At 41.7% G+C, this 23,951-nt stretch overlaps 1 protein-coding gene across 1 annotated transcript in view; it reads right to left on the bottom strand.

The window, feature by feature from the left end:
• The window catches only part of wdfy3 (WD repeat and FYVE domain containing 3), a 431,872-nt gene that overhangs the window by 158,633 nt on the left and 249,288 nt on the right, over window positions 1-23,951 (bottom strand). The window contains exons 22-28 of the mRNA XM_067990523.1: window positions 20,185-20,345; window positions 5,780-5,891; window positions 4,330-4,520; window positions 3,198-3,350; window positions 2,050-2,123; window positions 1,790-1,951; window positions 598-689 (exon numbers count right to left, since the gene is read on the bottom strand). Of these exons, the coding sequence (XP_067846624.1) occupies window positions 598-689; window positions 1,790-1,951; window positions 2,050-2,123; window positions 3,198-3,350; window positions 4,330-4,520; window positions 5,780-5,891; window positions 20,185-20,345 (945 nt within the window). The remainder of the gene's footprint in view (window positions 1-597; window positions 690-1,789; window positions 1,952-2,049; window positions 2,124-3,197; window positions 3,351-4,329; window positions 4,521-5,779; window positions 5,892-20,184; window positions 20,346-23,951) is intronic.

Below are 23,951 nucleotides of genomic sequence, written 5' to 3'. Positions count from 1 at the left end.
TTTGGCACTAGTGAGGAGCTGTATTTTGAAGAATTACTTAATATGATGTTATAATAAACAAACAATAAAAAAAAATCGATTCTTTTGAGGCAGTTATCTTATATTTTTTGTGATGATTCACTGCTGTTTTCACATTCCACTAATATAGTAGTGTAATTGCAGCTCATGTCAAGTGACCTAAGCACAAATTAATTTAAAAAAGCACCCAGACAGCCTCTGGTCTACCTTTAAGTTTCCAATATTAGAATAGAGCCAGACTGTCCCATCAGCATTTGGACTCTAGTGAGCACAACTGTGATTATGTTCATGCATGCATATTTTGTCTGAGCAGAGCATGGTATGGATTCATTAATATAACAGTGCTGCTGTATGATACAATTCTCAAATAAAGTACCAGTGTGATCCTGGTGCTTGCAGTACAACTGCAGCATTAGCAATTGTGGGTTGTTCTGACAGCAGTTGGGGGTTTATTGCAATTCATTATGCAGTACAATATTGATCGATAGTGTGTCAAATAAAAGAGGCTAAGTTAATCGATTATAATGTGTCACACAGTCAACATACAAGAAAGTTTTTAACCAGAGATATATTGCTCACCTTCTTCCTTTTCTTCACTATTAGCTTCCATGATAATAAACTTCTCACAGACTGCAAAAGTTGGTAATGTAGAGGAGAGGAACTGACCAAACCTTGGCATGAACAAAAAAGGAAATTAATAAAGTAATATTTATAAGATAGGAATATTAGAGGCACTTTTAACCATTTACTGTAATTAGGAGGAAAGAATCCTCCATTTCTTAACATCTCAAAAATCAGGCCTGTCAAATATAATTCCTTAAGTTTGCACATGGACACTTCTAGGCTGGTGAAACAAGAAAAAGACCTATTCTTGTGCTTGCTCACAAGCTATATTTGCTTTCCAGTGTTCAAAGATTTGTTATCATGTGGATTTGTAAAAACACATTCTGTAAGATTCCACAGTAAATCATTATGAACAAAAATAAAACAGATATGCAGACAACTAAATGCTTGCCAGTGATGCACTTTCACTGTGGAGGAAGATGAGAAGCGAACAGCAATCTACATCTTTCGGGAAATGTAAAAGCCTCCCGACGGGGCGGTGGGCTACAACAAGTTTAAATTTTACTTGCATTCAGCTAAGCACTGAACTCGAGGGAATGTACAATGATCACAATTACCATAGGTATAGAAGAGACCTGTTGTAGAATTAAAATATAGCTTACAGAAAGTAAGATTAAATTAGGTTGTTGGCTTTAAAGAACTTCAAGATATTAGGAAAAGCTGAAAAAACATTTTTTTGCGATGTTCCTTTAAACTAATACAAACCTATGAAGTCTCCTTTGTTTTGAATGTGAAACTGTTACCACAGGTCTGCTTGAAAACTAAAAAAAGGTTCTATATAAGTTCTAATGAAGTTGGAATCAATCTTCCCTCTTCTTGCTCAAGAAAACTCACTCTCAAATGAAGATATCCCTCTTGACAATTCCAGAGATACAGCACAAAACTCTAAAGGGAATTTAGCAAATGTCAAAGAAACATACCCCTTCATGAGACAGAATTATTCACAATGTACCTCACTACTGGACTCGTTGCCCAACTTGCAAAATGTTTTCAGTGACTAAGCCCTATTCTATAATTCCAGGCATTTTGCGGATTCCATCTTTTAATATTTTGTGTAAAAGTTGTAAATCATATGTAGTACTCAAATGGTTCACTGTAATTAAATTCCTTGGTTACTTCAGTATTCTTTGTTGCGCCTGGACTCTACCTGAGCAGATCATTGCTGTTTGGAAAGCCTTGCAGCAAAAGGCTGAGCACATTACTGATAGCTGCAATGGTCGGCTGAGACAGGAACATATCTCTCAGAGTAAGCAGTAGCTTTGGTATCAACTGGAATTCCCTCATTAACTTGGCATTTCTAGAAGCCTCACTGTAAAACAGAATCAAAGCAACCTTTTTATTCCCAATGACTGTTAACTGAAGTGTAAACATTTAAAAAGAAAGTATTTTGAAATAATTAAATAATACCTTGATTCAGTCAAAAGTTCAATAAAGTGCTCAAATAATGACAGATGAAGTTCATATGGTGCATTAAGCCAGACCTGTAAAAGGAAGGTCATGTTAAAAGATATTCAATAACTTAAATAAACCCTAAAAACACTTTTTGACCATTTTAAATAACTTAAATATATATCAAAGGTTAAGAGTTCTGAGCCAGAAGTGTTGCAGGCCAGGACTTTCGTCCCAAATGCCTCAGCAATGACCTCGCCTCAAACCTTGTGAACAAGGTCATTTAGATTAAACAAGTGTGCACCTACATTTACAGTGCTATTGAGGGCACTGGAATTCCAGGCTGCATTTTGCCAAAGATCAAACTTTTTGTTGAACGATGTACTACTTTTCCCAATGGATCACAGAGAACAATTGCTATTGGGATACAACCCCATCTACAGGTGTTGTATGGCAAGTACACGTGCATCATGCAGATGTAATTACCATTGGCTGTACATTGGAAAAAAGTGGAGGAATGTCAAGGGAGTCTGCCATTCCACCAGAATCTGTGACACATTATGACATGGGGTAGGCCGAAGAAGTGTACCCACCCCGGTGGAATTCAGAAACTAGGCCACTTTATTTGGGATGTTACTTCCTCAAAGAAGTCAAGGAGATTAGTCAGGCTTAAATCTGTGTTGTCTACTACTTTCTAGGTTATTATTGCACCACAGTAGAGGGTTGTCCTTTGAGGAAAGATTGAGTAGAATGGGCCTATACTCTCTGGAGTTCAGAAGAATGAGGGGTGATCTCATTGAAACATATAAGATTCTAAGAGGATTTGACAGGGTAGATGCTGAGAGGATGTTTCCCCTGGCTGGAGTGTCTAGAATTAGGGGACATCGTCTCAGGATAAGGGGTCAGACATTAAGGACTGAGATGAGGAGGAATTTCTTCACTCAGAGTCGTGAATATTTGGAATTCTCTACCCCAGAGGGCGGAGGATGCTGAGTCGTTGAGTATTTTCAAGACTGACATCGATGGATTTTTGGACTCTAAGGGAATCAATGGATATGGGGATCGAGCGGAAAGTGGAGTTGAGGTTGAAGATCTGGCAGAGCAGGCTCAAGGGGCTGTATGGCCTACTCCTGCTCCTATTTCTTATGTTCCTACTCATGTCTTACATCAAAGTCACAAAGCAAATCCTGAAATCCATTAGAATTAGGGATGATACTGGTCTCATGGCCACTGTCAACAGTTCCTACTAGTGAAAATGTGAGATGGAGAATATGACTGTTCAAGAGGGTCCGTTTCTTCTTCAGCAGCATTGCCAGGAGCTAGAACAGAAAAAAACACCTGAACTGAAAATTTCATCAATTACAGTTGGAAACAGTTATTGATAAACTTGAAATGGCAGTGTAAAGAACAAAAGTTAAGTGAAAGAAAAGACCGTTCATTTCATCAAAGATCATCCCCCTGGTATGCTAGCTCTTTAGCATTCAACTGCATCTTGAATGTCCCTAATATTTTTATCATTACTACCCTGTCTGGCAGATTATTCTACACATTTATTACTATTTGAGTCAAGAAATTCTTTATAATATCCACTTTACATTTACTTTTCTCTAATTTAAATTTATGTCTTCCGATTCTACTTTTCTGGCTCACTTAGAAACAATTATTCTAGGCTAACCTTATTTATACCATTTAACATTTTATACAAGCTTTGATGAAGTTCCATCCTAAACAGCCTTCTTTCCAGACTGTACAGCTTGAACTTCTCTCATCTATATATATATATAGGATCAATTTTGTTGCTTTTCTCTGTACCCTCTCCAATACCTGCATACGTTTTATGTGTCATGACGATCAGACTTGAACACAGCATTCCAAATGTGGTCTGACCAGCGAATTTTAAAACTCCTGTATATCCAGTAAAAACATACTCAGCATTCATCCTCCCGTTTCACACAACAGATTCAAAATTTTATTATGTTTCTCCTATTCCCAATCAATAAAAAAGCCCAAAGAGAATCAAACTACGCAACTCAAATGAATAGCGAGAACATTTTTGCCTATAGTCTAATTGCACATGTATCTACCTACTGGATTACGACCGATGCAAAATTATCCAATTTTTCCAAGCTTCACTGTTTAGCATTTCATCTGTTGGTAACCTATCCCAACAATGCCCTTGTGTCATGTGTTTTTCCATGCATTTTTCTTCACTGGCATTATCATACGGCAAAACCACTTACAAATCTACGCAGATATTGAGGCTGCTCTTTTAGGTATGAGTTGCAGTGAAGCTCTTACCTGATAGCCCTTAATCCTCTCCATCTCTTTGCTGGCCAGTGCATTACTTTTTACCACACAAACAAGTGCCTTCACAGCAGCATACAGACCTTCGACATCTGATGCCATTGCAACCAAGCCTAAAATAGCAGCTGCACCACCAATATATTGCAACGTAGTGGCAACAGGCTTGGGAACAGAAGTTCTCACACCTGGCAAAAGAAATCAAGTTACTTAAAAACAACACAAAATGATACCAATTAGAAAATTTAACACTTTCCATAAGATCAACAGTTACCAGTAAGCACTGTTTAAAAAACAAAACATTACAAGACAAAAAAAGCTTTGTTTTGCTATGTCCGCTTACTTTAGATTACGTGATTTTTTTTTTAAAAGTGCAATTGGAAAAATTGCTGAAGTAATGGCCAGAAGCCCAGTATGAAGTTAATATGGAAAAGGCATTATCATTTAATAACATTCTAATAAAGTATACAGGCAACTTCCACTAGAAAGTGAAGGTGAAGCCTGGCAAACATCGTAGCTCTCGATGGTGTTCTTTTAATATGCTAGTATTAGTAAAACAGAACTGAGTATTCAATTCAGAAAAAGTTCATTTTTCTAAAACTCTTGCAATACTATTTTACCATTAATGCTATTCAAGGAAACATAAGCCCCAATTTTAAACTGAGGCACGGGGCGAGCTCAGAGCCAGCATGGCCAGTATCATAAGGTCCTGGTCCATTTTAACTCCTGGGTCTCATTTAAATATACCAGGTCCCACTCTCGCCCGGAGCTGCTGTCAACGAAGTCAGGCCAACGGGTGGGAGTTGGACGAGTGCGGCAGGAGGCTGTGGCCTAGAACCGCAAGGATGGTGCCCAGCAGTCAGGTTAAGCGGTGAGGGGTACATGACCTGTGGGGTTCGGAGGAGTACTCCTGCACCTCCTGGCTCAAAAGGAAACCTTTTCTGGGCATGCTGCTCCTTCGCACCCAGTGCTTTTGGTTAGGCTAGCACCAGGCACTGAATTCAGCTGTGCAGAGTTAAAATGTAGTCAGGATCTGAATGAAGTCATTAGACCCTGACTTGAATTTCAACGAGGCTCTTGACTGCATGGTGCGAAGGACTCACTGGTGGGCCAGAAAACACGTGTTAAGATGACGACCAGCACAAGGACCGGGTGAGTACATTACTGCAAGGATTTTAATCCCATGTCCCTCCCCCACACACAACACTGCCCCGTTTGAGAAGTGCGCGGATTAAAATCGTTGTTATTGAGCAACAAAAATTAAAAAAATTAGCACAACTTTTATAATAAGTTCTTCCTTACGTATTACTGAAAAATACCATTTGAAGCAAATTTCTAATTAAAATAAAATGGATTGTATACTATGAGAAAAACCTGGATTTGAGCTCTCCAGCATTGGGCTAACATTAAGACAGAGTACCATAAATCTCTGTGATTAACACCTTACCTAGGTATCCTATAAGAGCTGCACCAATAGTTCGCGCTGGTCCGTTTAAATGTCCTGCAGCATTGTGCAACAGTTTTACTGGTGTAGCATTTTCATGTGAGGAAATGGCCATCTACACAACACAAAAAAAAATTCAAATTAGTGGTCAAAAAATACCAATTTTAGCCATTTGATTTAAACCCTGAAATATTAGGAGCATAAACAATATGTCCAATCATTGTACTAAATATAAACAAGCTAATTTACTCAACTTGCTTGTGCACAGGTCGCAATGACAATACATTTTTCCTTATTGCAAGGAAGTTATTTACAAGCAAATCTTGAGTGCATACAGGTAAACCATCATCCTTCTGCGCCTGTACTTTGTTCCTCAGCGAATAAAAGATTTGTCCTCTATTTTTCAATACTCATCCTGCACATGGTGTCTCCCCTCTCTTCCCGTTGCTGATCCAAGAAAGCAAGAGAATGTTATTAGAAGCTGTTACTGTCCCCATCATGCACAGCACAAATAAAGGTGCTCTATCAACTATAGTGAGAGCCTTTCGTTAATAGCAAGGAGGAGAAAGGACAACCCTGAACCCTACAGCCATCAAATGACAAGCGTAGTTGCATTGAGAATGGAAGACATCGCCTGCTTTTATACAACTTTATTTGGAAAACAGAGATTAATTCCAGGTAGTCATGCTTTATGCATTCATGCCACACTGACCTTTTTGACCCAGAGTTTATGTCAATCACAGAGCCAGAATCAACAGGGGGAGGAAGGGGAGGGGAGAAGAGCAAAGATCAGCAGTGTCAATACACAAACTGCCTTCCTACATATTTGAAGAAAATCTGAGGCTACAGTCCCTTCTACAACAACAACTTGCATTTGTAGAATAAGTTTAACATTAAAAATATGTCCTAAACTGCTTGCCAAATGGAAGTGGATAGGGAAACAGGCACCAAGAATTAGAAGGGGTAACTTAAAGCTTGGTTGAAAAGACAATTTTTTCAAAACCTTTGAGAAGATTTTTTTTTAAAAAGGAGAGAAAAGTAGAAGCATATTTAGGAAGGAATTCCAGAAGGTAGTGCCAAAGTAGCTAAAGGCTCTACCAACAATAGTGGGCCAAACAGGACACCAAAGCCCCAATTTTCACTCTCAGCGAGAGCCGAGGAGGATGGCAAACCGTTCAGCCTGCCCAGCAAGAGGCTCGGGAGTTAAAATCTGCAAATGCCCTGTCAGTCTCCCACCCAAATCCATCAGGAAGCGTAGCTGGCCTGCAGGCAGGAGCTGGATTTTGGGCAGCAAGAGGCCAGCTCTGGGGACCCAAAGGAACAAACCCCAGCACTCAAGTAAGTGGTTTGGAGGAGGGGTCGGGAGGGCATCGTAGTCGGGGAAGGGAAGGCGTTCAAGGTTTCTTTATGGGTCCCAGGGAAGCCACAATGGCTTCACCACGCAGGCCTCTGGTGAAAATGACAGTCGGACTCTGGTGAAAATGGCAGTCGGACTTTGGTGAGGTCATCAGAGACTAATCTGCATATATAAAGGACCCCACTGCCTTCCAGCAGATGCCCCTCTCGCCTGCTCAGAAGGGCAGATTAAATCGAAACCTGCATGAAGGCAGTGAGATTGGTACGGGGAAGTCCCACTGGCCATTTTAACTGCCTGCCCGGTTTCTGACAGGCAGGCAGGGTTAATATCAGCCCTCAAAGTTTCACATGACCTGATTCATCCTGAATGAGTGTCCAGGGAGGGAAATGAAGGACTGAAAACGATTTAATCTTCCCAATGTTAAGTTGAATTAAATTGTGACTCATCCATAACTTGGTGTCAGCATGGAGGTGTGGTGGGGTTGAGACACATGTTAGAGAGGTAAAGCTGGGGCTCAACAGTATAAATGAAAGCTGGCCCTGCGCCTGCAGATGATTTCACCAAAGGACCACATATAGAAGATTAAGAGAAAGGGGCCCTGAACAGATTCCTGGATGATTTTAGAGGTGACAGTGCTGCAGCAAAGAGAGAAACCATTTTTGGAGATACACGAGGTTCAGACAGATAGGAGTTGACCCTAATAGAGTAGGTCCACGATGCCCAACACTGGCAGAGAGGTAATGGAGGAGGATGGCATGGACTATTGTAGCAAACAATGTAGGACAACGAGGGATAACACACTACAGTCGCAGACACAGTGGATGCCATTTGTAACTTTGGCCAGGACTGTCTTTGTGCTGTGAGCTGGGCAAAAGGCAGATTGGAGAGAGTTGATCAAGAAGTTTTGAGAGAGACAGTCATGGAGCTGGAAGGCTTTCTTTGAAGATCTTAGAGCAGAAAGGGAAGTAAAAGTTAGGGGACTAGTGAGAGAGGATGGATTGTTCAAAGAGTTTTTTTTAAGAAAGGGACAATGATGGCAGTTTGGAGAGAGGGATAATGCCTCAGCAATGGAAGCCATTAACAATGTCAGCTAGCATGGTGAAAGGAGGTGAAGTTAAGTACGGAGGGGATAAAGGAGGCAGGAAGTGGGTCTCATGGAAGAGATCAGTGAGGACAGGGCATAAGGGAATATGGGAGAGAAAATACAGAGTGATCGCAGTTTGGGGTTAAGTTGGCTTGTAGCTTTGGAGGATGGTACACGACAAAGATTTTGAATAAGACAAGAGGGCTGGAACAAAACGAAGTGCTCAAAGAAGCAGAAAGTGTCAAAGGAATAAGGTGTGACGTAGTGGCTTTACCACTACCATGGCAGTTTGGGCAAGGCAGGTGAAGTTATAGCCAGATGAGGAGTCTGCAGTGAGACGGAAGGAATCACTATACGTGAATCACGTTTCGGTTAGTGCCAGAATGTCAGTGGATTCACTCACTATAAAAGGTCACGGATGGGGAATGTCTATATTCGCAAGGCAGTGAATATTCTGGAGGGTGATAAGAATAAGTGAACGGCCAGCGGGGTAAGAGAAAACGGCAATGGGACAGGTAACGTGGGATGGGGAGGAGGTTAGATGGGTTAACCCCGGGTGAGATTAGGAACTCACCAGCACTGAGAAAGTCAACTTAAATCTCATCATTCCATAACGACATATGATCATACTCAAAACCCTCTGCCACTTGAACATCCTCATATCCACTAAGCAGTTTGGCAAAGCAATGCTCTGGAACACCAATACACTATAACATATTGCTGTAGTAAAGCACTTTGCCAAAGATAAGTGCCATTCCTCAAGGGAGAAGAACAGTGAAGCTGTTCCATGCGTTCAAGTGGCCAGCTCAGAATGGCATCAGGGCCAAGTCACTCTCCTATCTGATCTAAATTACCTGCAGCCAAGTAGAGAGGCACCAACTTCTCCAGCTACTAAACTTCCGGTTAGGTCTTAACCTGTGTAGAACATTCCACATAAAGATTCACCAAACTTGCACGAGTCTTCAATTTATTTTGCTGTATGTCTTGGCACACTTTTCATTTTTGTTTTTGTGCTTCTTCTCATATTAACCAATTTTATCCATCTTGCTGCTCATTTAAAATCTGAGCTCTGCATTTACTTCTATTTTCTTTCTGTCAAAGGTATCGGTGGTTTGTGTTATGCTGTCTCCTCATCCTAGAGTTTGTTACTATTTTCCTTTTCCTTCTATGGAGGTTAGTTCAGACATTTTCATTTTTTTTAAAACTCAGCTGTGTGCCTGACACATGAAGAAATCCATCACCGTATTTAAAAGTCTCTAATTCAAGCTACAGAGAAATCTACTTCCACCTGTAGGGTTGCTGTTTGCCCGATATGGAGTGCCCACTCCCTCGCTTTAGGGGCACATCCTATTTACCTAAATCCAAAAAGCTTAGATTCAGGTTGGCAGACACGAGGCTTGGGGAGTTCCCAGGTGTGTGCAGAGGTACTGCTGGAGTTGAACCCGCTAAAACAGTGTAACTCACCACTGGTGCTTCCTGCTGCGAGTCCACCTTCGACTACCCTACCCACTGGGGCACTATTTGCAGCATTACTTGGAGCAGAGTAGGAAGAATCCTAGGCCCTAATGATGTCTATCCTTTCAAGTTCCATGAGTGAGCCAAGCTGACTGTTCAGTCATTAACGGCGGCCTGGAGTAGTGCTTAATTTAGGTACTGGATTACAGATTCCGGCACAGAGGATTGACTTAGTTTCAAGCTTCCATCGACAGACATGTGATTTTGGCGCCACCTTGATCCCAAAGCGACCAAGCTTCCTCACTCCGTCAGGAGGATGGTCATTAGTTGGTTATCAAACCGACAAGCACAACTTTTACATGCCTTCTGAAAATCCAAAAATAAATGAATTGCATTCCATTTTATACATACATTGAATTACATAGAATATACAGCACAGAAACAGGACATTCGGCCCAAATGATCCATGCCTGTGTTTATGCTCCACATGAGCCTCCTCCCTCCTTACTTCATCTAACCCTATCAGCATGTCCTTATACTCTGTTCTCCCTCATATGTTTATCTAGCTTCCCCTTAAATGCATCTACGCTGGTGACCTCAACTACTCCTTGTGGTAGCAAGTTCCACATTCTAACCATTCTCTGGGTAAAGAAGTTTCTCCTGAATTCCCTATTGGATTTATTAGTGACTATCTTATATTTCTGGTCTTCCCCACAAGTGGAAACATCTTTTCTATGTCTATCCTATCAAACATCTTTCATAATCTTAAAGGCCTCTATCAGATCACCCCTCAGTTTTCTCTTTTCTAGAGGAAAGAGCCCCAGCCTGTTCAATCTTTCCTAATAGGTATAATCTCTCAGTTCTGGTATCATCCTAGTAAATCTTTTTTGCACCTTTTCCAGTGCCTCTATATCCTTTTTAAAATATGGAAACCAGAACTGTTCACAGTACTCCAAACGTGGTCTAAACAAGGTTCTATACAAGCTTGACATAACTTCTTTGCTTTTCAATTCTAATCGCTCTAGAAATGAATTCCAGTGCTTGGTTTGCTTTTTTAAAAAAATGGCTTTATTAACCTGCGTTGCTACTTTTAATGATTTGTGTATCTGTACCCCCAGATGCCACTGCTCCTCTATCCCATTTAGTCACTTATTTTCCAAGGAGTATGTGGCCACCTTATTCTTCCTACCAAAATGTACCACCTCACACTTAACTATATTGAAATTAATTTGCCAATTACATGCCCGATCTGTAAGTTTACTAATGTCTTCCTGTATTTTGTCGCAGTCCTCCTCAGTACTAACTATACACCCTAATTTGGTGTCATCTACAAATTTTGAAATTGTATTTCCGATTCCAGAGTCCAAATCGTTTATGTAAATGGTGAACAACAGTGGTACCAGCACTTGTGGAACACCACTTCCCACCTTTTGCCAGTCTGAGTGACTACCTTTAACCCCTACTCTCTGTTTTCTGTTTTGTAGCCAGCTTGCTATCCATTCTGCTACCTGTCCTGACTCCACATGCCCTCATCTTAGCCATGAGTGTACAATGCGGTACCTTATCGAAGGCCTTTTGAAAATCCAAATATATTACATCTACTACATTACCCTTATCTACCCTTTCTGTTACTTCTTCAAAGAATTCAATAAGGTTGGACAAGCATGACCTTCCCTTTTGAAATCCGTACTGACTATTCTTTATTATATTTCCGGTTTCTAGATGTTTTTCTATTACATCTTTGAGTAAGGGTTCTATTATCTTTCCATCCACTGACGTTAAGCTAATTGGTCTATAGTTCCCTGGACTTGTTCTTTCTCCCTTTTTAAATATAAGAATCACATTAACTGTCCGCCAGTCCTCTGGTACTATTCCTTTTTCTAAAGAATTTTTATATATATGTAGTAGCACCTCTGCTATCTCTTCCCTGACTTCTTTTAATATGCGCGGATGCAATCCATCCGGTCCAGGGGTTTTATCCTCTCTAAGTTTGATTACTTTATCAATTATCTCCCCCTTTTCTATCTTAAATGTCTTTACATCTTTTTTGATTTCTTCTAATGTCATGCCCACCATGTTAGTCTCCCTGGTAAATACTGAGGCAAAATAATTATTTACTATTTCTGCCACTTTGCTGTCATTACCTGTGAGTTTATCATGTGCAACCCTTAGTGGCCCTATGCCTATCCTGATTTTTCATTTGTTATTTGTGTCTGTAGAATACTGTTACTTTTTATAGTCCTTGATATTTTAATTTCACCGATTCTCTTTGCCTTCCTAATTGTTTTTTTTTAAACTTCTTTCCTAATCTTTTTGTATTACCTTGCGTCATCGTCTCCTTTTTTGTCTACGTACTTAGTACGTGCCTTTTACTTTAGTTTCAATTTTGCCCTTATTTCTTTATTCATCCATGGTGTGTCATTACTGGCTATTTTGTTCTTGCTTTTTAGTGGGATATATTTCTCCTGATCTCTCGATCACGGTTTTAAATGTTTCTTGTGATCTATTTCTTTGTTGATCAGTAAATTTTTTCCAGTTTATTTTCCCTAGTTCCATTCTCATCCCCTAAAAAAAAAATCAGCTTTATCCTATTTATTACTTTGGTCTTTGTCTTACTTATACCCTTCTCAATCTTCATCTTAAACCTTACTATGTTATGATCGCTTTTGCCTAGATGTGAACTGTTCTGGTGCATTTCCATTACTACATCCAGCAGCGCTTCCTCTCTTGGAGGGCTTTTTACATACTGGGTAAGAAAGGAGTCCCGTACACATTGTAAAAACTTCACTCCCTGTACACCCCTTTATTTGGGGGTAGTTACAAACCTCCCCTGGTTTTTATTCTATGTCCTATAATCATTTTGCATATTTGCTTACATATTTCTTCCTCCACCTCCTTTCCATTATTAGGTGGTCTGTAGCATATCCCTATTAGCGTGATCAATCCCGTATCATCATTTCTTTCAATCCATATGGATTCTGCTTCTATCCTTCTGTTAGTTATGTCCCTTTTTTCTACTGCCGTTATGTTATCTCTAATTAGTACAGCTACTCCACCCCCTGCTTCTTCCTTCCCTATCCTTTCTGATTATGTTATAACCTGCAATATTTAGTTGCCAGTCCTGTTCTTTACATAGTCATGTTTCAGTTATTCCTTATACATCTGGTACCTCGCTATGGATTATTGCCTCCAGTTCCTCAGTTTTATTTTGGACGCTGTGTACATTGCTGTACAGGCAGTTTAATTCAGTTTAATAGTTGTTCCTTTTACTTTATTTTGAACAGTCCTTTTATTCTGTTTTGTAACTGTATTTGCTCCTTGACTGTTTGCTATATTTCTTATAACGTAAGAAATAGGAGCAGGAGTAGGCCATCTGGCCCCTCGAGCTTGCTCCGCCATTCAATAAGGTCATGGCTGATCTTCTACCTCAAGTCCACTTTTCCGCCCTTTCCCATATCCCTTAATTTCCTCAGTGTCTAAATATCCATCGATCTCAGTCTTGAATATACCCAACAGCTGAGCATCCACAGCCCTCTGGGGTAGAGAATTCCAAAGATTCACAACCCTCTGAGTGAGGAGATTTTTTTCTTATCTCAGTCTTAAATGGCTGACCCCCTATCTGGAGACTATAGTTCTAGACTCTGCAGCCAGAGGAAACATCCTCTCAGCATCTACCCTGTCAAACCCTCTAAGAATTGTATGCATTTCAATGAGATCACCTCTCATTCTTCTAAGCTCCAGATAATATAGACCCATTCTACTCAATCTCTACTCATAAGACAATCCTCTCATCCCAGGAATCAATCTAATGAACCTTCATTGCACCCCACTGTTTTAGCAATTCACTCCATTAGAAGTTCACTATGTCTTTACCAACCTCTGTGCTCAAGCCCTTGCTAAGTCGACATCAGGTATGAGGAACAGTATAACACATCAAAAAATGTGTGCATTGTCAGCTTCCTCCAGTCCATAACATGAATACATTCCATATCCCATAGCTTCACCTGTTGGAGATGCAGAGCTTCAGTAGCAACTGCATATTCCTCTGCAGTCCTATCATGGTAGACACCAAGCCCTGGATATATGAGCATGTGCTCTCATACCCAGCCTCCAGGTAGTGCCTGCTATCATCAGTTATCCCAAGTCTCAGAGTTTCCTCATTGGTTATATGACGGGCATCCGCTTTCAGTGTGGGGGGGGAGGACTTACATCGGGCAGCTTGCTTTGTACCAACTACCTTGATGTCGTAGGCATCCAAGTACAATGTCGCATACTAGACTTATTCATCACCAATAGTTTAAACCAGAATATCCTGTGAATGGTCTTAGCAAAGGGTGTGCCATTGTGAGGCTGGGACTCCCTCTAGTCCACTCAGTGACAGTGTGATGTAGACCAGAGCCCTTCCTTTCTGCATCTGCTTCCTCTTTTCGCTACAATTCCACCTCATAGATTGATTCTGGATCCTGAACAGGAGCGGGAGGAAGCTCTTTTGTTACATGCCTAAAAGTTCTGAAATATGAAGGGGAACTGTTTAGACACATTATACCTGAATTGGGATTGCTGTCATTGAAGACAGGTGAGAAAGACCCAAATTCTTATCACCCTTTTTCAACATATTCTCAAAGGACTGTATTTTAGACTGAAGTTGGCATCCACCAGGATCCCCAGGTACGGATAGAAATAAACAACATGGACAAAAGCCTCTATATTTTCCAAGCACTACCTTGAAGGTCCTCGTGCAAGGCCATATCATCATATTTGGGGCACCCACCACCATATGCCACGAGTTAGCCCACTGTTCAAAATGGTGAGTAGAACACAGTAGATCCCTAAGTGACTCTGACACTAACATAATATCTGCAAAAAGAAATGCTACAAGTGAAAGATGATAGAAAGTGATGGCAATGGGCAGGTTGTTAGATCTGTGTACAGACATGGCCAGATGCTGCTGCTGCAGCAGAGGCATTAGTCACTTTGGATGGAGTACTTACTAAATCAAAAATGTGATTTTTGTGTGTAAAATACCCTGAAAGAGAGTATTTCAGTATCTCTACTCTCCAAAAAAATGACTTGCACATACACTTGAGTTACTTAATAATTTGAAAATAAATGATTTAACATTGTTAGGTACCTTTAAACGGAGCACTGCATTTTCTTATCGTTCACATTTAGTGTCACAGTGGTGCAATTTTTTTGTCAATATAAAATAAAAATTTCATTTGAGTAGCTCTCTCTAAATTCTGACACTATCAGCTTTTACAACCAGTTGTAACAACACTATCACCTTTTATTAAAGATAGAATCATAGAAAGTTACAGCACAGAAGGAGGCCATTCATCCCATCGTGTCCATGCCGGCCAAAAAAGAGCTATCCAGCTTAATCCCACTTTCCAGCAATTGGACTGTAGCCCTGTACGTTACAGCACTTCAAATGCACATCCAAGTACTTTTTAAATGATTTGAGGGTTTCTGCCTTTACCAACCTTTCAGGCAGTGAGTTCCAGACCCCACCACCATCTGGGTGAAAAAAAATCTCAATTCCCCTCTAATCCTTCTACCAATTACTTTAAAGCTATGCCCCTGGTCACTGACCCCTCTGCGAAGGGAAATAGGTCCTCCCGATCCATTATATCTAGGCCACTCATAATTTTATACACCTCAATTAAATCAGCCCTCAGTCTCCTCTGTTCCAATGAAAACAACCCCAGCCTATCCAATCTTTCCTCATAGCTAAAATTCTCCACTCCTGGCAACATCCTTGTAAATCTCCTCTGTACCCTCTCTAATGCAATCACATCTTTCCTGTAATGTGGTGATCAGAACCATATGCAGTACACAAGCTATAGCCTAACTAGTGTTTTATACAATTCGAGCATAACCTCCCTGCTCTTGTATTCTATGCCTCGGCTAATAAAGGAAAGTATCCCATATGCCTTCTTAAATGATAAAATTTAACGCAGAAAAATGTGGTGATACATTTCGGTAGGAAGAACGAGGAGAGGCAATATAAACTAGAGGGCACAACTCTAAAAGGGGTACAGGAATGGAAAGATCTAGAGGTATATGTGCACAAATCGGTGAAGGTGGCAGGGCAGTTTAAGAAAGCAGTGAAAAAAGCATATGGGATCCTGGGCTTTATAAATAGAGGCATAGAGTACAAAAGTAAGGAAGTCATGATGAACCTCTATAAAACACTGGTTCCGCCACAACTGGAGAATTGTGTCCAGTTCCGGGCACTGCACTTTAGGAAAGATGTGAAGGCCTTAGAGAGGGTGCAGAAGAGATTTACTAGAATGATTCCAGGGATGAGGGACTTTAGTTACATGGATAGACTGAAGAAGCTGTGTTTGTTCTCCTTGGAACAGGGAAGGTTGCGAGGAGATTTGATAGAGGTATTCAAAATCATTAAGGGTCTAGACAGAGAGAAACTGTTCCCATTGGCGAAAGGGTCAAGAACCGGAGGGCACAGATTTAAGGTGATTGGCAGAAGAACCAAAGGTGACACGAGGAAAAATGTTTTTACAAAGCGAGTGGTTAGGATCTGGAATGCACTGCCCGAGGGGGTGGTGGAGGCAGATTCGATCATGGCCTTCAAAAGGGAACTGGATAAGTACTTGAAAGTAAAAAATTTGCAGGGCAACGTGGATAGGGCGGGGGAGTGGGACTAGTTGGATCACTCTTGCATAGAGCCGGCACGGACTCGATGGGCCGAATGGCCTCCTTCCGTGCTGTAAACTTTCTATGATTCTAACCACCTTATCTACCTGTCCTGCTATCTTCAGGGATCTGTGGACATGCACTCCAAGGTCCTTCACTTCCTCTACACCTCTCAGTATCCTCCCATTTATTGTGTATTCCCTTGCCTTGTTTGTCCTCCCCAAATGCATTAGCTCACACTTATGCGGATTGAATTCCATTTGCTACTTTTTTGCCCACCTGACCATTCCATTGATATCTTCCTGCAGTCGACAGCTTTCCTCCTCATTATCAACCAAATGGCCAATTTTTGCATCATCTGCAAACTTCTTAATTATGCCCCTTACACATTTAGGTCTAAATTATTAATCTATAGCACAAAAAGCAAGGGACCTAATACTGAACCCTGTGGAACCCCACTGGAAACAGCCTTCCAGTCACAAAAACACCTGTTGACCATTACCCTTTGTTTCCTGCCACTGAGACAATTTTGGATCCAACTTGCCACTCTCCTTTGGATCCCATGGTCTTCCACATTTTTGACCAGTCTGCCATGTGGGACCTTGTCAAAAGCCTTGCTAAAATCCATGTACACTACATCAAACGCACCACCCTCATTGTCCCTCCTTGTTACCTCTTTTTATCCCAAAAGATTCAATCAAGTTAGTCAGACACGATCTTCCCTTAACAAATCCATGCTGACTGTCCTTGATTAATCTGTGCCTTTCTAAATGACGATTAATACTGTCCCTCAGAATTGTTTCCAATAATTGCCCACCACCGAGGTAAGGCTGACTGGCCTGTACTTACTCGGTCTATCCTTTTCTCCCTTTTTAAACAACAGTACCACATTAGCAGTCCTCCAATCCTCTGGCACCACGCCTGTAGCCAGAGAAGATTTGAAAATGATGGTCAGAGCCTCTGCTATTTCCTCCCCTTGCTTCTCTTAACAGCTTGGGATACATTTTATCTGGGCCTGGTGATTATTGTACTTTCAAAGATGCTAATCCCCTTAACATTTCCTCCTTCACTATGTTTATCCCATCCAATATTTCACAATTCTACTTAACTACAACGTTTGCATCGTCCCCCTCTTTTGTGAAGACGGACGTATTTATTAAGAACCACACCCACATCTTCCGCCTCCATACATAGGTTACCTTTTTGGTCTCTAATAGGCCCTACTCTTTCCTTAGTTATCCTCTTTCTCTTTATGTATTTATAAAACATTTTTGAGTTTTCCTTGATTTTACATGTCAGTATTTTTTCATGCTCTCTCTTTGCTTCCCTAATCTCCTTTTTAATTTCACCCCTGCACTTTCTATACTCTTCAAGGCTTTCTGCAGTATTGAGCTCTTGGTGTCTGACATAAGCTTCCCTTTTTTGCCTTGACATCCAGGGGGCTCTAGATTTGGCATTCCCATCCTTTTTCTTTGTGGGAACATATTTGCTCTTAACCCTCACTATCTCCCCGCTCGAATGCCTCCCACTGTTCTGACACTGATTTACCTTCAAGTAGCTGCTTCCAGTCCACTTTTGCTAAATCACTTCTCAGCTTAGTAAAATTTGCCTTTCCCCAATTTAGAACTTTTACTCCTGTTCTATATCTTTGTCCTTTTCTATAACTATGCTAAATCTAACTGAATCACTACCGCCAAAATGCTCTCCCACTGATACTCCTTCCACTTGCCCAGCTTCATTCCCTAAAACTAAGTCCAGAACTGTCCCCTCTTTTGTTGGGCTTGCTACGTACTGGCTAAAAAAAAATTTCTGAATGCATTTTAAGAATTTTACGCCCTCTATTCTTTTTACACTGATTCTACCCCAGTTAACATGAAGGTAGTTGAAATTCCCTATTACTGCCCTATTGGTTTTTCACTTCTCAGAAATTTGCCTACATATTTGCCCTTCTATCTCCCTGACTGCTTGGGGGTTTATAGTACACTCTCAGTAGTGTGACTGCTCCTTTTTTGTTCATTAGCTCAACCCACATGGCCTCATTGATGATCCTTCTAGCATATCATCCCTCCTCACAGCTGTAATTGTTTCCTTTACCGATGCTGACACCCCTCCTCCTTTCTTATCTCCCTCTCTATCTCGTCTGAAAACCCTGTAACCGGGAACATGAGCTGCCATTTCTGCCCTTCTTTAAGCCATGTTTTAATAATAGCTATGATATCATAATTCCACGTGTCTGTGCCCTCAGCGCATCTGCCTTATTCACTAGACTCCTTGCATTGAAGTATATACCATTTAGTACTGCCAAACTCCTTTGTTATCTATTTTCTAACCTTTGTTTCCTCTGCCTTCCAAACTCAATTACTAATTTTCTACCTTCCATTTCCAGCTCTGATTCTCCCTTCTGAGTCTACGCTCAGGTTCCCATCCCCCTGCCAAGCTAGTTTAAACCCTCCCCAACAGCACTAGCAAAACTCCCTGCAAGGATATTTGTCCCGGCCCTGTTGAGATGCAACCTGTCTGGCTTGTACAGATCCCACCTCCCCCAGGTATCTAAAGCCCTCTCTCCTGCACATCTCTCCTGCACCATCTCTCCAGCCACGCATTCATATACTCTATCCACCTATTTCTATAGTCACTAGCGCGTGGCACTGGGAGTAATCTGGAGAATACTACCTTTGAGGTCCTGCTTATTAATTCCTTTCCTAGCTCCCTAAAATCTGCCTGCAGGACCTCATCCCTCTTTCCACCTATGTCATTGGTACCGATATGGATCATGACCTCTGGCTGTCCACCCTCCTCCCTCAGAATGTTCTGCAGCTGCTCTGTTACATCCTTGACCCTGGCACCAAGGAGGCAACATACCATCTTGGAATCACGTCTGCGGCCGCAGGAACACCTGTCTGTTCCCCTAACTATTGAATCCCATCACTACTGCTCTCCTGACCCTTCTCCTCTCACCCTGTACAGCTGAGCTACCCATGGTGCTGTGATAAAGTTTTCTTTTATACTCTATGTAAACATCTAAGATGCAGCTCTTAAAACTCTCACAAGGTTGTCATGGGTGGAGAAAAAAGTTGTGCTACAGGGTGATATGATGTTCACGTCACAATTTCCTACACACAGTTAGTTAGTGATATTATCTGTGCTATTGTGGGAATGTGTTGAGTGCAGGCAAGGTGCTACTGTACTTGCAGGGAGGGACAGAAAACTGGACAGAGATTGGCTGTTCTCGCTCACACTTCTAGCAGTCAGTCAAACTTGACTTGCTTGAACACCTGCTACATATTGTTACACAGTGCAGGGAAACGGAGGAGGAAATAGAGAACAAAAATAAACTCAAAAGTCAAAATCTGATTTATCCTGGGTTAGATATAGTGTCAAACTGTAAGCATTGTGTTTCATACAAATTATAAGTTACCAGGAAAACTGAGTCAGCTTGATATGGTATAACTTGAGGAGTCTGATCTGAATGCAAAATCAGAATAACAGTTTGTTATCTCCTCTTCTCAGTGCATCCATGTGAGGTTTTTATTTTACATAGGAAAAAGTCAAATTAAAAATCATTGACAACTGAAAGAACAAAATAATGTAATTAGCATTTTCACTGAAGAATGAAAAATTCCATAATTTTTAATATTTTAATAATCTACAACATTTATGCCACACATTTTGCAGGGGCATGGCCATTTGACCATGTAAAGAGACATGACTTCCCATCTTTAGGATTTCATTAAGAACCCAAACTGTACTTGCTATATTTTTGTAAGCTAAACACATAAATGGCTTGCATACAAAACAAATCACATTTTTAGTTTGTGCATTTCCTCTGAATGAAACCCTTACATTTTTGCTCACCTGTTTGGCTATGGTTTTGCTGTCCACTTTGTTGTAATTTTTCCTGATCCTGGCCACTGTAAGTGCAGAGACTGACAGTGCATATAGTGCGAATGATACTTTCTCCTCAGGAGCCAGGCTGATGGGAGATGGAATGACCATTTCAGGTTTTGAATCCTTACCTTTACAAAAGGAAGGAAACAACAGATTAGCAATGTGTAAATCAGAATTTTTTTAAATACACGTTACCTTTAAAGATGACAACAACTCTCATCAATGGCAAGTACTTATCCGTGAACTATTTTTCGAAAAAAGAAGTCACTATACCAAGGATATCACCCTGCAACACATCTGCTCAGTATCACTGGTGTAAGTATGCTCACTCTAAGGTTTTACCTTGGGTGGCAATTTTTTTTAAAAAGTAAACACTTGACAGAAATTAGAAATATTCAAGACTGAAACACACACACTTTCCACAATTGATCTAAATCAAACTTTCCCTCCGATTTTCTCTTATCCTGCTTTACTTTAATTAGCAACTTCACTAGAATTAGCAACTAGCAATAGAAGTTTCCAGCCAATTGTTCCCCTTTCTCTAACTTAGGAACGCCGATGCCAACTGCAAAGCCTCCATCTTGGCTGATATTAATTAATTCAGCAAAGAGCAGGAATTAAAATGGGATCTTCCCGAACTGTGGGTCAGTACCAAACACAGTGCATTTACTCAGTAAATCACTGGGAAGCACGATCCCAGTGTTTTTAAAATTAATTCTGCTACACTGTGTACTACTTATCATTGCGCATTATTTCAAATGTAATTCCTGATTTTCATAAGTTGCAAAACATTAATCTCAAATGGTGAAATTATGGATTATTCCTATAAATGCGTGCAGGTGGACAATGACAAAACGTGTCAATGAACACTCTGGTGTTAAAATATGTGGACGACAATTACAAAATTAACACGAGTATATCATGTGTATTGTGTTAACTATTACATTGGTCTTTCATACAAAGAAAATTAAAAATAATTCGCACTGTTATTTTTGTTATTCTTGTATGTAGACTTTCCATAATGGTGAGGTGAGAGTGACAGCCCTTGACATCAAGGCAGCATTTAACCGAGTGTGGCACCAAGGAGCCCTAGTAAAATTGAAGTCAATGGGAATCAGGGGGAAAACTCTCCAGTGGCTGGAGTCATACCTAGCACAAAGAAAGATGGTAGTGGGGTTGTTGGAGGCCAATCATCTCAGCCCCAGGACATTGCTGCAGGAGTTCCTCAGGGCAGTGTCCTAGGCCCAACCATCTTCAGCTGCTTCATCAATGACCTTCCCTCCATCATAAGGTCAGAAATGGGGATGTTCACTGATGATTGCAGTGTTCAGTTTCATTCGCAACCCCTCAGATAATGAAGCAGTCCGAGCCCGCATGCAGCACGACCTGGACAACATCCAGGCTGCTTGGGCTGATATGTGGCAAGTAACATTCGCGCCAGACAAGTGCCAGGCAATGACCATCTCCAACAAGAGAGAGTCTAACCACCTCCCCTTGACATTCAATGGCATTACCATCGCCGAATCCCCCACCATCAATATCCTGGGCGGGGGGGTCACCATTGACCAGAAACTTAACTGGACCAGCCATATAAATACTGTGGCTACAAGAGCAGGTCAGAGGCTGGGTATTCTGCGGCGAGTGACTCACCTCCTGACTCCCCAAAGCCTTTCCACCACCTACAAGGCACAAGTCAGGAGTGTGATGGAATACTCTCCACTTGCCTGGATGAGTGCAGCTCCAACACTCAAGAAGCTCTACACCATCCAGGACAAAGCAGCCCGCTTGATTGGCACCCCATCCACCACCCTAAACATTCACTCCCTTCACCACCGGCGCACTGTGGCTCAAGTGTGTACCATCCACAGGATGCACTGCAGCAACTCGCCAAGGCTTCTTCGACAGCACCTCCCAAACCCACGACCTCTACCACCTAGAAGGACAAGAGCAGCAGGCACATGGGAACAACACCACCTGCACGTTCCCCTCCAAGTCACACACCATCCCGACATGGAAATATATTGCCGTTCCTTCATTGTCGCTGGGTCAAAATCCTGGAACTCCCTTCCTAACAGCACTGTGGGAGAACCTTCACCACACGGACTGCAGCGGTTCAAGAAGGCGGCTCACCACCACCTTCTCAAGGGCAATTAGGGATGGGCAATAAATGCTGGCCTCGCCAGCGACGCCCAAATCCCATGAACAAATTTTTAAAAAATAAAATGTTCTTTTGAAAGAAAAAGTTTTGGGTGCTTTTTGCAATGATAGAGCAGTAATGATATCTTATTTCCATTCCTTGGAGAAATGAGCGTCATTGTACAACATTGAAGCTCACCCAATACGAGTGCAAACTGGGGTCAAGCAGGGCTGTGTCATCGCACCATTGCTCTTCTCCATCATCCTCGCTGCAACACTCCACCCCATCACCATGAAGCTCCCTGCCGGAGTGGAGCTAACCTACAGGACAAGCGGGAAACTGTTCAACCTTCGACGTCTCCAGGCCAGAACCAAGACCACTCCAACTTCTGTCATCGAGCTGCAGTACGCAGACGACACCTGCGTGTGCGCACAATCAGAGGCCGAGCTACAAACCATCGTCGACGCATTTATCAAGGCGCATGAGAGAAGGGGCCTCAGGCTAAACATCCAGAAAACAAAGGTCCTCCACCAGCCCGCTCCTGCCACACCACAGGCAGGATAGGTGTACCAACGTGAGTGTTCTCTCTCAGGCTAACATCCCCAGTATCAAGGCACTGGTCACGCTCAACCAGCTGTGACGGGCGGGCCACATTGTCCATATGCCCGACACAAGATTCCCTAAACAAGTGCTCTACTCTGAACTCTGCAATGGCAGGCGATCACTAGGAGGGCAGAGGAAACGCTATAAGGACACTCTCAAAGCCTCCCTAAAAAAATGCAACATCCCCACCAACACGTGGGATTCGCTTGCCCTAGAACGCCCAAACTGGAGAAGCATCCGCGAAGGCGCCAATCACCTCGAACGTCACCGCATGGAGGCCAAGTGTAAGCAGCGGAAAGAGCGCGCAGAATCCAGAGCGTCTCATCTACCCGCCTTATTAAACACTACCTGCCCCACCTGTGGCAGAGTCTGCGGCGCCAGGATTGGATCATTCAGCCACCGCAGAACCCACCCTCCCGGAGTGGAAGCAAGTCATCCTCGACCCTGAGGGATGCCAAAGTGTAAGTATGTATAATCCAAAATTTGTATTTCACAAACACAGCAGACTAACTCTCACTGAAATAAAAGTGCAATAATTTGCAATGACATTTACAATGTAGATATCAATGAGGTCTTCTCTAGAGTAAAGCTATCACTGACCCTACAATGTCAAAATTCATATTTCTGTTCTACGTGAAAACCATTTAAGTAACAAAAACAATAGTTCTATTTCTTAGAGAAGGTGCAGAGGTGATTTACTAGAATGGTACCAGGGATGAAAGACTTCAGTTACATGGAGACACTAGAGAAATTGGGGTTATTCTCCTGAGAACAGAAAAGGTTAAGGGGAGATTTGATAGAGGTGTTCAAAATCATACATGGTTTTGATAAGAGCAAATAAGGAGAAACTATTTCCAGTGGCAGAAAGGTCGGTAACTCGGGGACACAGATTTAAGGCAATCGGCAAAAGAGTCATATGAGGAAAAAAATTTTTACGCAGCGAGTTGTTATGATCTGGAAGGCACTGCCTGAAAGGGTGGTGGAATCAGATTCA

The sequence above is a fragment of the Heptranchias perlo genome, chromosome 1, assembly GCF_035084215.1.
Source record: "Heptranchias perlo isolate sHepPer1 chromosome 1, sHepPer1.hap1, whole genome shotgun sequence".
NCBI lineage: Eukaryota > Metazoa > Chordata > Chondrichthyes > Hexanchiformes > Hexanchidae > Heptranchias > Heptranchias perlo.
This window is presented reverse-complemented; position numbering and strand designations above follow the sequence as displayed.